The 17,281-nt window shown below is 44.2% G+C and overlaps 1 protein-coding gene across 1 annotated transcript in view; it reads right to left on the reverse strand.

Moving 5' to 3' along the window:
• The window catches only part of LOC140727143 (protocadherin-16-like), a 465,713-nt gene that overhangs the window by 7,495 nt on the left and 440,937 nt on the right, over positions 1 to 17,281 (reverse strand). Inside the window, exons 19-20 of the mRNA XM_073044457.1 lie at positions 14,860 to 15,137; positions 8,384 to 8,525 (exon numbers count right to left, since the gene is read on the reverse strand). Coding sequence (XP_072900558.1) covers positions 8,384 to 8,525; positions 14,860 to 15,137 — 420 coding nt within the window. The remainder of the gene's footprint in view (positions 1 to 8,383; positions 8,526 to 14,859; positions 15,138 to 17,281) is intronic.

A 17,281-nucleotide genomic window follows, 5' to 3' on the forward strand; every position in this document is an offset into this window, starting at 1 on the left:
CCTAATGTATCTGCCCCTATGATCACCCCTGGTAGCACATTCCATGCACCCACCACTCTCTGTGTAAAAGATCTACATTATCAACCCCCTATACTTTCCCTTTAAAATTATATCCACTGGTATTAGCCATTTTTGACCTGGGAAAAAGTCTCTGGCTGTCCACTTCAACTATGCCTCTCATAATTCAGTCCACCTCTATCACGTCACCCCTCATCTTCCTTCATGCCAAAGAGAAAAACCCTAGCTCACTTGACATATTCTCATAATACATACTGTCTAATTCAGGAAACATCCATCTAAATCTCATTTGCACCTTCTTTAAACATAGAAGTCACAGATATTCCAATTACTTCAAATTACTTCCATTGAACAAATGACTAACATTTGCCACTCTCCAACCTTATCATACTACACATGTGGCCAATTAGGATGCAATGATCATCACTGAAGATGAGCCAAAGGACCTATACCCAAGCTGGATTACTCTATCTCCCTGAGACCTGGAGTACTGTGTGTCGTATTACTCTGTGTCTGAGATTGGAGTATTGTGTGTCAGATATCTCTGTGTCTCTGAGATTGAAGTATTGTGTGTCAGATATCTCTGTGTCTCTGAGATTGGAGTATTGTGTGTCAGATATCTCTGTGTGTCTGAGATTGCAGTACTGTGTGTCGTGTTACTCTGTTTCTTAGATTGGAGTATTGTGTGTCGTGTTACTCTGTTTCTGAGATTGGAGTATTGTGTGTCGTGTTACTCTGTCTCTGAGATTGGAGTATTGTGTGTTGTGTTACTCTGTCTCTGAGATTGGAGTATCGTGTGTTGTGTTACTCTGTGTCTTTGGGATGTGAATTACTGTGTGCTGTTTTGATTGTTTCATAATAGGAAGAGCATTTTGTTTTGGTAGACATTTGAGAGGAATTCTCCAGGACATTGTGTAGGACTGTGTATTTCAGGGATATGAGATGAGCAGTAGAGTTTGTAGAAGTGATTGACTAGAACGATGTGTGGGATGGATTTCAGAGGTCAAAGTTCAAAGGAAGTTTATTACCAAGCTCCATTTATGTCATCCTATGCAATCTTTAGATTAATTTTCTTGCTGGCATACTCAATAGATTAAATCACGTTAATAAATCAATGACAAACTGCACCAACTGGGCATATAATAAGTGTGCAAAAGTCAACAAACTGTGTAAATGCAAAAAGGGAAAAAAACCTAAATAAATAAAAAAAACAAATTAATGAGCAGTAAGTAGCAAGAACAATAGATGAAGAGTGAGTCCATAGGTTGTGGAAACAGTTCAGTGATAGAACAAGTGAAGTTACCCCCTTTCATTCAAGGGTTGAGGCATAATAACTGTCCTGAACCTTGTGGTGTGGGTCCTGAGGCTGCTGTCCCTTGTTCCTGGTGGCAGCAGCGAGAAGAGAGCGTGTTCTGAGTGGTGAGGGTCCCTGATAGGGATGCTGCTTGCCTGCAACAATGCTTGTGTGGATGTGCTCAGTAGGCAGGAGGGTTTTATCCATGATGGACTGGGGCATATCCTCTACTTTTTGTAGGATTTTCAGTTCAAGGGCATTGGTGTTTCCAAGAGCGAAGGGCTTCCCTGGTGGATTGGAGGAAGATACTGGTGGAGAGAACGGCAGAGCAGACATGGCTGAAGTGGCTTGGTATAGCTCACAAGGTGCAGGATGGATATATCCCACAGAACAAGTTGTTCACAAATGGCAACCATGGCTGACAAAAGAAGTTAAGGACAGCATAAAAGGCAAGAAAAAACAATAAGACACAAGAGCAGAATTAAGCCAATTGGCCCCTGGAGTCTGCTCTGCCATTCACTCATGGGTGATCCTTTTCTCCCTCCCCATGGTTGGGAAAGTGTTGGAGTCCATTATTAAGGATGAGGTTTTGGGGTACTTGGAGACTAATGATAAAATAAGTCAAAGTCAGCAAGGTGTCTGTGAAAGTAAATCTTGCCTGACAAATCTGTTAGAGTTCTTCAAGGAAGTAACAAGCAGGGAGGACAAAGGGGTGGCAGTGGATGTCATTTACTTGTATTTTTAAAAGACATTTGATAAGGTGCCACATGTGAGGCTGCCTAATAAGATAAAATCCCATGGCATTACAGCCCCCAATACTGGCCCCTGCAGAACACCACTAGTCACTTGCAGCCAACCAGAAAAGACCCCCTTTGTTCCCACTCACTGCCTCCTACCTGTGGGATAGAAGAATTGCTGATAGGTAGGAGGCAGTGAGTGGGAACAAAGGGGGTCTTTTCTGGTTGGCTGCAAGTGACTAGTGGTGTTCTGCAGGGGTCAGTATTGGGACCGCTACCTTTCACGTTGTTTGTCAATGGTTTGGATAATGGAATTGAAGACTTTGTGGCAAAGTTTGTGGATGATATGAAGATAGGTAGTGCTGAGGAAGCAATGCGATTGCAGCAGGACTCAGGCAAATTGGAAGAATGGGCAAAAACCTGGCAGGTGGAATACAGTGTTGGGAAATATATGACAATGCATTTTGGTAAAATGAACAATAGTGTGGACTATTATCTAAATGGGGAGAACATTCAAACATCAGACGTGCAAAGGGACTTTGGAGTCCTCGTGCAAAACTCCCAGAAGGTTAATTTACGGGTTGAATTTGTGGTAAAAAAAGGCAAATGCAATGTTGCCATTCATCTCAAGGGGAATAGAATATAAGGCCAAGGAGACAATGCTGAGGCTTTATAAGACCATAAGACATAGGAGCAGAATTAGGCCATTTGGCCCATTGAGTCTGCTCCGCTATTCAATCATGGCTGATTCTTTTTTCCCCTTCCTCTGCCCACTCCCCACTTCTCCCCATAACATAGAACATAAAATATTACAGCACATTAAAGTCCCTTTGGCCCACAATATTGTGCCGACCATTTAACCTACTCTAGAAACTGCCTGGAATTTCCTAGCGCATAATCCACTATTTTTCTAAGCTCTATGTACCTATCTAAGAGGCTCTTAAAAGACCCTCTTGTATCTGCTTCTACCACCGCCGCCGGCAGACTATTCCACACACCCATCATTCTCTGTGTTAAAAGCTTACCCCTGACATGAACGCGATACCTATATCCACATACTTTAAAACTATGCCCCCTTGTGTTAGCCATGGGAAAAAGCCTCTGCTTATCCACATGATCAATGCCTCTTATCATCCCATACACCTCTATCAGGTCACCTCTCATCCTCCGTCGCTCCAAGGAGAAAAGGCTTATTCTCATAAGGTACGCCCTCCAAAAATACAGTATAACCTTTGATGCCATGTCCAATCAAGAACCCATCAAGCTCTGCCTTAAATGCACCCAGTGACCTGGCCTCCATAGCTGCATGTGGCAACAAATTCCACAAATTCACCACCCTCTACCTAAAGACATTACTTCGCATCTCTGTTTAAAATGGATGCCCTTCTATCCTGAGGCTCTGCCCTCTTGTCCTAGACTCTCCCACTATGGGAGACATCCTTTCCATATCTGCTCTATCTAGGCTTTTCAACTTGTGAAAGGTTTCAATGGGATCCCCCCTCATCCTTCTAAATTCCAGTGATTACAGACCCACAGCCATCAAATGTTCCTCTTATGATAACCCTTTCATTCCTGGAATCATTCTTGTGAACCTCCTCTGAACCCTCTCCAATGCCAACACATCTTTTCTTAGATAGGAGGCCAAAGCTGTTCACAATACTCAAGGTGAGGCCTCACCAGTGCCTTATAAAGCCTCAGCATCACATCCCTGCTCTTCTATTCTAGACCTCTAAAATGAATGCTAACATTGCATTTGCATTCCTCACCACTGACTCAACCTGCAAGTTAACTTTCAAGATGTTCTACATAAGACCCTCAAGTCCCTTTGCATCTCAGATTTGAAGATTTTCTTCCCATTTAGAAAATTGTCTGCACATTTATTTCTACTACCAAAGTGCAAGGCTATGCATTTTCCAACATTGTATTTCATTTGCCACTTTCTTGCCCAGTCTCCTAATCTGTCTTAGTCCTCTTGCAGCCTACCTGTTTCTTGAACATTACCTGTCCCTCCATCAATCTTCGTATCATCTGAAAATTTGGCAACAAAGCCATCTATTCCATCATCTAAGTTGTTGACATACAGCATGGAAAGAAACGGTCCCAACACCGACCCCTGCAGAACACCACTGGTTGTTGGCAGCCAACCAGAAAAAGGAACTGTTTATTCCCACTCGCTGCCTTCTTCCAATCAGCCAATTTTCTAATCATGCCAGTAACTTTCCTGTAATTCCATGGACTCTTAAGCTGCCTCATGTGTGGCACCTTGTCAAAGGCCTTCTGAAATTCTAAACGTACAATATCCACTGCATCCCTCTTATCTATCTTATGTATAATCTCCTCAAAGAATTCCAACAGGTTCGTCAGACAAGATTTTCCCTTAAGGAAACCATGCTGACTTTGTCCTATCTTGCCCTGTGCCACCAAGTACTCCATCAAATCATCCTTAACAATTGACTTAACCTTTCTGCTGCCTTCCTCCTTTCTTAAAAAGTGGAGTGACATTTGCAATTTTCCAGTCCTCTGGCACCATACTAGAGTCCAAAGATTTTTGAAAGGTCATTGCTAATGCTGCCACAGTCTCTAACACTACTCTTTCTGAACTCTGGGGTGCAGTTCATCTGGTCTGGATGACTTATATACTTTTAGGTCTTACAGCTTTTTGAGCACCTTCTCCCTTGTAATAGCAACTGCACTCTGTGGAATCTCTTCCTTCACACCCTTCAATATCTGGCACACTGGTAGTGTCTTCCAAAGTGAAGACTGATGCAAAATACTCATTAGTTCATCAGCCATCTCCTTGGCCCCCATTATTATTTATCCTGCCTCATTTCCTAGCAGTCCTATATCCAGTCGCATCTCTCTTTTATTTTTTACATGTCTGAAAATGCTTTTACTATCCACCTTAATATTGTTTTCCTTTAATATCTTTTCCCTTGAATGATCCTTTTAGTAGCTCTCTGTAGGTTTTTAAAAGCTCCCCAATCCTCTATCTTCCTGCTTATTTTTGTTTGTTGTATTCCCTCTGTTTTGCTTTTACATTAGCTTTGATTTCCCTTGTTAGCCATGGTTGTACTATTTTGCTATTTGAGTATTTCTTCCTTTTTGGTATGCATCCATCCTGTGCCTTCCTCATTTTTCCCAGAAACTCAAGGCATTGTTGCTCTGCTGTGATCCCTGCTAGCATCTCCTTCCAATTTACTTTGGCCAACTTCTCTCTCATACCACTGTAATTTCCTTTACTCCACTGAAATACTGCTACATCAAACTTTACTTCCTTCCTATCAAATTTAAGTAGAACTCAATCATATTGTAATCACTGACTCCTGAGGGTTTTTTTTTTACCTTAAGCTCCCTAATTGCCTCTCATTCTTTACTTAACACCCAATCCAATATAGCTGACCCCCTAGCAGGCTCAACAACAAACTGCTCTAAAAAGCTACCTCTTAGGCATTCAACAAACTCACTGTCTTGAAATCCATTACCAACCTGATTTTCCCAATCGACCTGCATGTTGAAATTTCCCATGACCACCATAATATTGGCCTTTTGACAAACCTTTTCTATTTTGCCTTGTAATCTGTGGTCCACAACCCAGCTACTGTTGGGAGGCCTGAATATAACTGCCATCAGAGTCCTTTTACTCTTGCAGTTTCTTAACTCAACTCACAAGGATTCAACATCTTCTGATCCTATATCACATCTTTCTACTGATTTGATGCCATTCTTTACCAGCTGAGCTATGCCACCAACTTCAGCCATGATTCAGAGATGGCCACAACATCATACCTGACAATCTGTAATAGTGCAACAAGATCATCCATGTTATTTCTTTTACTCTGTGCATTGTGGTATAACACTTTGAATACTGTGTTTGCTGTATAAGACACTAGTCAGGCCGCAGATGGAATATTGTCAACAGTTTTGGAACCATATCTCAGAAAGGATGTGTTGTCTTTGGAGAGACTCCAGAGGAGGTTCATGAGGATGATTCTGGGAATGAAGAGGTTAACATATGAGGAGCATTTGGCAGCTTTGGGCCTGGAACTTTGAAGAATGCTAGGAGTTCTCATTGAAACCTACAGAATGTTGGAAGGATTAGATAGGGTGGATGTGGAGAGAATGTTTCTTATGGTGGGGGTATCCAGAACCAGAGGGCACAGCCTCAAAACTGAGGAGTGACCTTTTAGAACAGAGGTAAGGAGGAATTTTTTTAAGCCAGAGAGTAGTGAATCTGTGGAATGCTCTGCCACAGACTGTGGTGAAGGCCAAGACAGTAGGAATAGTTAAAGTGATAATTGTTATTTCCTGATCGGGCATTAAAGGTTATGGTAAGAAGGTAGGTGAATGGGGTTGAGTGGGATCTGGGATCAGCCATGATGGAATGGCAGAGCAGGACTGATTGGCTGAATGGCCTAATTCTGCTTCTATGATCTACAACAGTGATGTTGTCAGTAAACAAAAATGACATGGGAGCAGTGCTCAGTCACACAATCAGAAGTGTAATGTAAGTAGAATATGGATTAGGTACACAGCCTTTGGGTGCACCAGTGTTGGAGGAGTATTTCAGGGATGAGAAGGTACCAGGACAAGTGAGTTTGCTTTCCCTGGAATTGAGGCAGAGGGTTCCAGTTTGAGGAATACAAAACGATGAGGGTCATCAGTAGAAACTTTTCCCTGTTGTAGAGGAGTGTATGGGTTTAGAGTGAGAGGTAAGATGTTTTGAGGGGATCAGATGAAGAATGTTCCTCTATGTAATATTCCTTAGAGTCCTGATGAAGGGTCTCGGCCTGAAACATTGACTGTTTACTCTTCTCCATGGATGATGCCTGACCTGCTGAGTTCCTCCAGCATTTTGATTTTGATGCTGAAGATGAGTATTTCTCCCAGGGAAGGGCAGTATGGAATCTGGAACGCACTGAAGACTTTGAAGGAATATTTTGACAACATGTGAATCACCAGTCAGAGCGTGCATGTAAATGGCATCAGTGTATATTGCTATTGATGGCCATTCTGGACATGTTGGGCAAAGGGCCTGTTTCTGGGTTGGATCACTGTTGGATTCTGTGATTCTATGATTCGTGTAAGACCATAAGAGCTAGGAGCAGAATTAGGCCATTTGGCCCATTGAGTCTGCTCCACCATTTCATCATGGCTGAGTTATTATCCCTTTCATTTCCATTCTCCCACCTTCCCCCTGTAACCTTTGATGCCCTGATTAACCAAGAACCTATCAACCTCCACCTTAATTATATACTCACTGACTTGGCCTCCACAGCTATGTGTGGGCCTCTGTCAGTCGTGGTTGACCATGGGTACTGCGCCTCTGGTAGTCACCGGGAGTGGATTCTCCAGGGTGCAAGCCAGGACAGAGTTGATATGGAGATCCGTCTGTTGTCCATGCAGTGGGACCCCCCCCCCCCCCCATGCTGATGAAAGGTCCAAAGGAACGACAAAAGTCGATACAGTTTGGTGCCAGCAGCATCGCAGGAGTTGCCGTGCCGATGCTGGGTACAGCAGTCAGCCGCCTTCGGGACTCCAACTCCGGATTTTTCCTCAGGGTTTACTCCCAAAGCCTTTCCCGTGAGCGGGTATAGCTGCAAGGCAGCGGAGGTTTGAAATCAGAGTTTTCCCTCTCCTAGATGAGCTACCATCCATGGTTAACGAGCCCCATCTGTCCAGAGCAACTGGTTTTAAGGCACCAGTGGCCCGCCTTTGCCCCTTCTCCTGTCAGTGAAAACAGCTCTGCCGGGCATAAGAACAATGCCACACGTGAAGGCCAGGAATTGGACTTGGTTGTCAGAGGCTGTTTGAGATGCACGCCATGAAGAGCATTTGTTTAGCAGTGGGAGCTTGTCCCTACTACCACCCTTCACTATGACTACCACAGCTGTATGTGCCAACAAATTCCACAGATTCACTACTCTCTGGCTAAAGAAATTCCTTCTCATCTCTGTTGTTAATGGATGTTACTCTTTCCTAAAACTGTGCCCTTGCGTCCAAGAGGCTTCCACCTTAGGAAACATCCTCTTTACATCCACTCTATCTATGCCTTCCAACATTCAATAGGTTTTAATGAGAACCCCCCTTATTCTTCTAAACTCCCGTGGGTACAGGTCCAGAGCCATGAAACGCTCCTCGTGCGTTAACCCTTACATTCCCAGACTCATTTTTGTGAACCACCTCTGGTCTCTCTCCAATGCCAGCACATCTTTTCTTAGATCCCCTTATAGAACTCAATCTCACTTCACCAAACCCTTCCCCAGGACCAGCTCCCCTGCCCAATGCTTCCCCAACTCAGGGATACGTCTCTCTGGCCCTTTGCTGGATCACTCACCATTGTGAGGGTCAATGTTAAACAGCCCAGTCTCCAAGGTCATCAGATAGTAGAGGATCTGTCCGTTTGTTCCGGAGTCCCTGTCTGTTGCAGTGACTGTTATGATGCTGGTGCCAGGAGGAGTGAACTCTGATATCGACACCTGCCAAAAGAGTTAAACACCTGACTTTCAGACAAAGCAGCAGAGCCTGGATGTCAACAACGAGGAACGACAGAATACAGTGATGATCTAGTACTCTTGTGGTTGTTCTCTCTGTCCCCAGTACATGCCTGAGTGTCCCAGTATCAGCTCCACTGTACAGAGAACAGTACAGCACAGTACAGGCCCTTCAGCCCATGATGTTGTGTCAATCTACATAAACCATCTTGCACAATCTTACCCCTCACTCTTACAGACTCTTTCATCCATGTGCCTTAAATGTCCCTAATGTGTCTGCCTCCACTATCAGCCCTGGTGGTGCACTCCCTATACTTACCACTCTGTAAAAAAAAAACACCTTCCTCTGACATCTCCCCTAAAATTTTCTCCAATCACCTTAACTGTTGCTCCAAGAGAAAAGCCGTGGCTGAGAGATAATGCTGAAGCTCTTTAAAACCCTGCGTGGACCACACTTGGAATATTGTGCTCAGTTCTGGTCACCTCATTACAGGAAGGATGTGGAAGCTTCAAAGAGGATGCAGAGGAGATTTACCGGGATGCTGCCTGGATTAGAGAGCATGTCTTATGGGGATAGGTTAAGCAAGCTAGGGCTTTTCTCTTTGGAGCGAAGGAGGATGAGAGGTGACTTGATAGAGCTGTACAAAATGATTAAGAGGCATAGATTGAATGAACAGCCAGAGACTTTTTCCCAGGGTGGAAATGGTTATTACAAGGGGGCATACTTTTAAGGTGATTGGAGGAAAGTATAGGGGGATGCCTGTGGTAGTTTTTTTTCACTACACAGAGAGTGGTGAGTACGTGGAACACCCTGCCAGGGAAGATGGTAATAGCAGATACATCAGGGACATTTAAAAAATTCTTAGATAGACACATGGATTAAAGCAAAATGGAAGGTTGGATTGATCTTGGTTAAAAGGCTAGCACAACACTGTGGGCCGAAGGCCTGTACTGTATTGTACTGTTTGTATTCTATGTTCTTACCTATTATGTTTCTTGAACAAAGGAATAATATTTGCCACCCTGCTACTACTCCTGTGGTTAGTGAGAACAGAAAGATCATCACCAAAGGTGCAGCAATCTCTTTGCTAATTTCCTGCAGTAACCTGGGGGTATATCCCATCTGACCCTAGGGACTGACAAAGGGTCTCAGCCTTTATTCATTTTCATAGATGCTGCCTGACCTGCTGAGTTTCTCCATATCCCTCTATTCCTGACCTGATGAAGTGTTTTGGCCCAAAATGTTGACTGCTTTCCAGAGATGCTGGCTGACCTCCTGAGTTCCTGCAGCATTTTGTGTGTACTGCTCTGGGTTTTTAGCATCTGTTATGTTCATCTAGCAGAATCTGACCAGTCTAAATCTTTTGCATTAAGGAGATGCCAAACTGCTGCAGGAGGGAGGGTACAGGTTGGATGGTAAGGATTTCTTCTGAGGCAGACGTGAGCTACAACAGTGACAGGCTGTCCCTGAATTCAAAAGCAAACAGCATCTGTAAGATCATAAGACATAGGTGCAGAATTAGGCCATTCAGTCCATCAAGTCCACTCCGCCATTTCATCATAGCTGATCCCTATTCAACCCTGTACACCAGGCCTTTCACCATATCCGTTGATGCCTTGACCAATCAGGAATCTATTAACTACCGCTTTAAATATATCCATGGACTAGGCCTCCATTGTAATCTGTAGCAGAGCATTCCACAGATTCACCACACTTTAGCTAAAAAAATGTCTCCTATTCTAAAAGGTCACCCCTCAATTTTGAGGGTGCACCCTCTAGTTCTGGATACCCTCATCAGAGGGAACATCCTCACCAAGTCCACCTTATTCAGTCCTTTCATCAGTCAGGTTTCAATGAAATCCCCACGCATTCTTCTAAATTCTAGTGAGTACAGGCCAAAAGCTGCCAACCGCTCCTCACATGTTAACCCCTTCATTCCTGGAATCATCCTCATGAACCTCCTCTGGACACTTTCCAATGACAACACATCCTTTCTGAGATATGGGGGCCCAATACAGTTGACAATACTCCAAGTGTGGCCTGACCAGTGTCTTATAAAGCCTCAGCATTTATTTGCTTGTTTTTATATTTTATTCCCCTTGAAATAAATGCGAGCATTGCATTTGCCTTCTTTACTGCAGACTCAACCTGTGAATTAACCTTCTGGGAGTCTTGCACGAGGACTCCAAAGTCTCTTTGCACCACTGATGTTTGCATTTCTCCCCATTTAGGTAATAGTCTGCATTATTCCCTTTACCAAAATGTATTACCGTGCACTTCCCAACACTGTTCTATCTGCCACTTTTTTATCCATTTTTCCAATTTGTCTCAAGTCCTTCTGCAATCAAATTGCCTTCTCAGCACTATCTACCCCTCCACCTATCTTTCTATCATCTGCAAACTTTGCCACAAACCCATTGTCTAAATCACTGACAAACAATGTGAAAAGTAGTGATCCCAATACTGACCCCTGAAGAACACCACTAGGTACTGGCAACCAACCAGAAAAGGCCCCCTTTATTCCCAGTCACTGCCTCTTGCCTGTCAGCCATTCCTCTACCCATGCCAGTATCTTTCCTGTAACATCATAGGATATTATTTTGTTGAGCTGCCTCATGTGAGGCATCTTATCAAATGCCTTCTGAAAATCCAAGTAAATGACATCCACTGGTTCCCCTTTGTGCACCCTGCTTGTTCCTTCCCTGAAGAACTCTTAACAGATTTGTCAGGCAAGATTTCTCTTCAAGAAGACATGCTGACTTTGACTTATTTTTATCATTGGTGTCCAAGTACCCCAAAAGCTCATCCTTAATAATAGATTCCAGCACTTTCCCAACAACTAAGGTTAGGTTAACTGGCCTATAATTTCCTCTCTTTTGTCTTCTTCCCTTCTCAAAGGGTGGAGCGACATTTACGATTCTCCAGTCCTCTGGGACCATACCAAAATCAACTGATTCTTGAAGGATCATGCGAAGTGCATCTGTTATCTCTTCAGCAACCTATCTCAGGGCTCTGGGATGTAGTCCATCTGGTCCAGTTGACTTAGTCACCTTAAGACCTTTCAGTTTGCCTTGCACTTTTTCCTTTGTAATTACCGTGGCACTCACTCCTGCTTCCTGACGCTTACAGACCTCTGGCACACTGCTACTGTCTTCCACAATGAAGACAGATGCAATGTTCTCATTAAGTTTATCTGCCATGTCTTTGTCCCCCATTACTACCTCATTAGCATCATTTTCTAGTGGTCCAATATCAACTCTCACCTCCCTTTTACTCTTTATATAACTGAAAAGCTTTTAGTATCCTGCTTTATATTACTGGCTAGTTTGCCCTCATATTTCATCTTTTCCCTTCTAATTGCTTTTTTTAGTTGCCTTTTGTTTGAATTTTAAAAGCTTTCCAATCATCCCACTTCCCACACACTTTTGATTGATTACAGTATAAGCCCTTTCCTTGGCTTTTATGCAGTCCTTAACTTCCCTTGTCAGCCACAGTTGCCTACCCCTGACATTTGAGAACTTCTGCTCTAGGACATATCTATCTTGCACCTTGTGAACTATCCCCAGAAACTTCAGCCACCTCTGTTCTGCCATCATCCCCGCCAGTATCCTCCTCCAATCCACCTGGGCGAGCTCCTCTCTCATGCCTCTGTAATTCCCTTTATTCCATTGTGTTACTGATACACGTGACTTATGCTTCTCCCTCTCAAACTGCAGTATGAATTCAATCATATCATCATCACTGGCTCCTAAGGGTCCCTTTACGTTAAGCTGATTAATAAGAAATAGGTTATTACACAACACCTTTCCCCTAAGATGGCCTTTCCCCTAGTAGGCTCAAGCACAAGCTGCGTCTTGTAGCTATCTCGTAGGCATTCATAGAAACATAGAAACATAGAAAATAGGTGCAGGAGTAGGCCATTCGGCCCTTTGAGCCTGCACCGCCATTCAGTATGATCATGGCTGATCATCCAACTCAGATCCCTGTACCTGCTTTCTCTCCATACCTCCTGATCCCTTTAGCCACAAGGGCCATATCTAACTCCCTCTTAAATATAGCCAATGAACTGGCCTCAACTGTTTCCTGTGGCAGAGAATTCCACAGATTCACCACTCTCTGTGTGACAAGTTTTTCCTCATCTCGGTCCTAAAAGGCTTCCCCTTTATCCTTAAACTGTGACCCCTCGTTCTGGACTCCCCCAACATCGGAAACAATCTTCCTGCATCTAGCCTGTCCAATCCCTTTAGAATTTTATATGTTTCAATAAGATCCCCCCTCAATCTTCTAAATTCCAGCAAGTATAAGCCTAGTCGATCCAGTTTTTCTTCGTATGAAAGTCCTGCCATCCCAGGAGTCAATCTGGTGAACCTTCTTTGTACTCCCTCTATGGCAAGAATGTCTTTCCTCAGATTAGGGGACCAAAATTGCACACAATACTCCAGCTGTGGTCTTACCAAGGCCTTGTACAACTGCAGTAGAACCTCCCTGCTCCCATACTCGAATCCTCTTGCTATGAATGCCAACATACCATTTGCATTTTTCACTGCCTTCTGTACCTGCATGCCCACTTTCAATGATTGGTGTACAATGACACCCAGGTCTCATTGCACCTCCCCTTTTCCTAATTGGCCACCGTTCAGATAATAATCTGTTTTCCTGTTCTTGCAACCAAAGTGGATAACCTCACATTTATCCACATTAAATTGCATCTGCCATGAATTTGCCCACTCGCCTAACCTATCCAAGTCACCCTGCATCCTCTTAGTATCCTCCTCACAGCTAACACCGCCACCTAGCTCGTGTTATCCGCAAACTTGGAGATGCTGCATTTAATTCCCTCGTTAAATCATTAATATATATTGTAAACAACTGAGGTCCCAGCAGTGAGCCTTGCGGTACCCCACTAGTCACCGCCTGCAAATCTGTAAAGGTTCCGTTTATTCCCACTCTTTGCTTCCTGTTTGCCAACCAATTCTCTATTCACATCAATTCAACAAATTCCCTCTCTTGTGATCCGACACCAAACTGTTTTCTCCAATGCTCTTGCATATTGAAGTCCTCCATTACAATTGTGTCATTACCCTTATTACGTGCCTTTTCCAGCTCCCTTGGTAATCTCAACGTCACATCCTAGATGCTATTTAAAGGCATATATATGATTCCCAAAATGGATTTTTTCATCCTTGCAGTTTCTTAACCTCTCCCACAAGAGTGGGAAAACTAACCAGTGTGACCTGGGTGGGTTGATAATTGTCTGTTGGGGTGATATCCAAAGCAGCAGTGTGGTAGATGATAAACAGAAGAGACTGCAGATGCTGGAAATCCAGAGCAACACACACAAAATACTGGAGGAACTCAGGTGAGGTAGCATTTATGGAGGGGAACAAACTGTCGGCATTGTCCAGCTCTAGGTCTGGCCTCAGTCCCAACCACCTACAAGCTGAGACATTTTTCACTGTTTGTGAGTCCTGCTGCTCCTCTTCTCTCAACACTATCCCCACCAACCCCAGGTCTCTCAGACTTCCCTCCACCCCTTGTTCCCCACTCCCATCTTCCTCCCGTTCCACTTTCCCTGTACACCCCAACTCTCCCCTCTCCTCTTACCCCTCTAAGCCTTTACCCTACCCTGACCCCTGCTCAAACCACTGCCTCTGACCTTTCCCTCTCAGAGGCAGAACGTGCCCTGATGAAGGGTCAGCAGTTTATTCCCCTCCATAGATGCTGCCTGATTTGCTGAGTTCCTCCAGCTTTTGGTGTTATTGTAGATGAAAAGGATGAGGAAATACAAAAATCAGACAGGGTAGGCAGGGGCAGTGCAGGGAGTGAGGAATTCTAATAGGACACACTGCATTTATTTGAATGCAGGAAACCCAACACATACGGCAGATGAACTCAGGGCACATTACAAAAACATAGTTGAGAGAGGGGCAGGACTGGCACCTCAAAGTTCTGGGGTACAGGACTACAGGCATGATAGAGGTGGGTGTGACAAGAGGTAAAATTTTATGTTTTATTAGAGAGAATATCACAGCAGCATTTTGAGAGGATATTTGTCCAGTGAAGTTACACAGGTGGAAGAAGGGGACTATTCTCCAGGTCCCTCAATAGTCCCTCAACGTTTCAGGCCAAGACCTTCATTAGCACTGCAAACAAAGGATGTAACAAGAATTAAAAAAAACTAAGGTTATTTGAATGCAAAATGTTCAGACTGGCCAATGAAGCTAAAATGAAGTGATGCAGAGGTGTGGCTACTACAAGAACTGAGTGGTTGTGTGCCTTCATGTGAATGTATGCACGTGTCGGATCCTGTGTGCTTACCTGGTACAAATCCTGCACAAAGACAGGAGGGTTGTCATTGACATCTTCAACGCGGATGGTGATGTTTGCCTCAGTGCTGTGTTTGGAGTCAGAGGAGTGAACTGTCAACAGGTACCATGTGCGCTGCTCGAAGTCCAGCTCCGCTGCCAGGGAGATGATTCCATGGTAACGACTGATGCTGAACACTTGGCTTTCAGTTGCCAGACTGTAGGTGAGCATTGGGCCTGAGTCCACATCGTTGCCTGTCACCTTGGTGATCTCTGAGCCAATCGCAGTATCTGTGGCCAAAGCATGGACGTGTCAGTGAGGCATTATAAATCATTGGTCGGACTGAGCTTTGGAGTAATTGTGCCCTTTATTTAAGAAAGGATGTGCTGGCATTGGAGAGGGTCCAAAGCAGGTTCATGAGAATGATGCCAGGAACGAATGTATGAGGAGTGTTTGATGGTTCTGGAGAGGGAGAGGGTCCAGAGCAGGTTCATGAGAATGATCCCAGGAACGAATGTATGAGGAGTGTTTGATGGTTCTGGAGAGGGAGAGAGTCCAGAGCAGGTTCATGAGAATGATCCCAGGAACGAATGTATGAGGAGTGTTTGATGGTTCTGGAGTTTAGGTTTCAATGAGATTAATTTTTTTAATTGCATATTGAAAGTTCTAGATGGAATGGACATGCAGAGGATGGGGGTAATCTAGGACCAGAAAGCATAGCCTCAGAATAGAGGAACATCCATCTAGAACAGAGATGAGGAGGAATTTCTTTGGCCAGAGAATGCTGAATCTGTGGAATTCATTGCCACAGACGATTGTGGAGACTAAGGCATTGTGTATATTTAAAGCAAAGTATGATAGGCTCTTGATTAGTCAGGCGTGAAAGGTATCTGGGAGAAGGCAGTGGAATGGGGTTGAGAAAGATAATAAATCAGCCATGATCGAGTGGCGGAACAGACTCAATGGGTGGCATGGTATAATTCTGCTTCTGTGTCTTATGATCAGTCACAGGAGCACCTCCCAGCACCCAGTCATTACCCACTCCGAGCAAGGATTGGTCAGTGCTGCCAAAGATATTGGAACTTCTTGTGCCAACCAGGGTCTAAACCCCAGAATTTGGGGCTTCTGGCCTGAAGGTCAGTCCCACACCATCCTGTGGCTACCAGGAGAGAGGCTGATTAAGACCAGTGATCAGGGCTTGGTCACAATCCACATGTTCAAGACTGACAATTAATGGAGGGTGCTCTGTGGGACGGGCAGTACTGAGGGAGGGTCACACACTGGGATAGACGTCAGTGTGTGGGCAAACCCTGAAGAACAGCAATGAGGATGAGGAGGGTGTAAAACAGAGGTGTTTTAACTTTGGCAGAGAACTGCAACAGTTTTCTTCTCAGAGGATCGAGTGTGGATAGGGTGGTGAAGAAAGCTTTTGGAACGCTGGCCTTTATAAATCAGAGCATTGAGTTTAGGAGTTGGTATGTGATGTTAAAATTGTACAAGGCATTGGTAAGGCCGAATTTGGAGTATTGTGTACAGTTCTGGTCACCGAATTATAGGAAAGATGTCAACAAAATAGAGACAGTTTTAAGTTACAGAGAAAGGTTGAACAAGTTAGGTCTTTATTCTTTGGAGTGTAGAAGGTTGAGGGGGGACTTGATAGAGGTATTTAAAATTATGAGGGGGATAGATAGAGTTGATGTGGATAGGCTTTTTCCATTGAGAGTAGGGGAGATTCAAACAAGAGGACATGAGATGAGAGTTAGGGGGCAAAAGTTTAGGGGTAACACGAGGGGGAATTTCTTTACTCAGAGGGTGGTAGCTGTGTGGAATGAGCTTCCAGTAGAAGTGGTAGAGGCAGGTTCGGTATTGTCATTTAAAGTAAAATTGGATAGGTATATGGACAGGAAAGGAATGGAGGGTTATGGGCTGAGTGCGGGTCAGTGGGACTAGGTGAAAGTAAGTGTTCGGCACAGACTAGAAGGGCCGAGATGGCCTGTTTCCGTGCTGTAATTGTTATATGGTTATAGGAAGGCTGATTTGCCGAGTTTTGTGGAGTCTGTGTTCGGGCTGCAACAGTGACATGGCTGCTGGCTTACCAAAGTTTGTTTCTGCAACTTTTATTGGAAGTTGGGACTGTGCACTGGGAGGGTCAGTGCTGGAGTTTCATCACACAGACTTCCCTGCTTGTCTGGAGGGGACTTTGTCTCTTCCAGTCATGGAGCCATAGAAAAGAACAGCAGAGGAACAGGCCCTTAAGCCCATCTAGTTCATCCTGAAACAATTTAAATTTGCTACTCTCATTGAGCTGTACTGGGACCATAACCCTCCATATGCCTGCCATTCATGTACCTATCCAAACTTTGCTTAAACATTGAAATTGAGCTTGCATGCACCATATGTACTGGCAACTTTTTCCACATTCTCATGACCCTCT

The sequence above is a fragment of the Hemitrygon akajei genome, chromosome 4 (assembly GCF_048418815.1).
Source record: "Hemitrygon akajei chromosome 4, sHemAka1.3, whole genome shotgun sequence".
In the NCBI taxonomy this organism is placed as follows: domain Eukaryota; kingdom Metazoa; phylum Chordata; class Chondrichthyes; order Myliobatiformes; family Dasyatidae; genus Hemitrygon; species Hemitrygon akajei.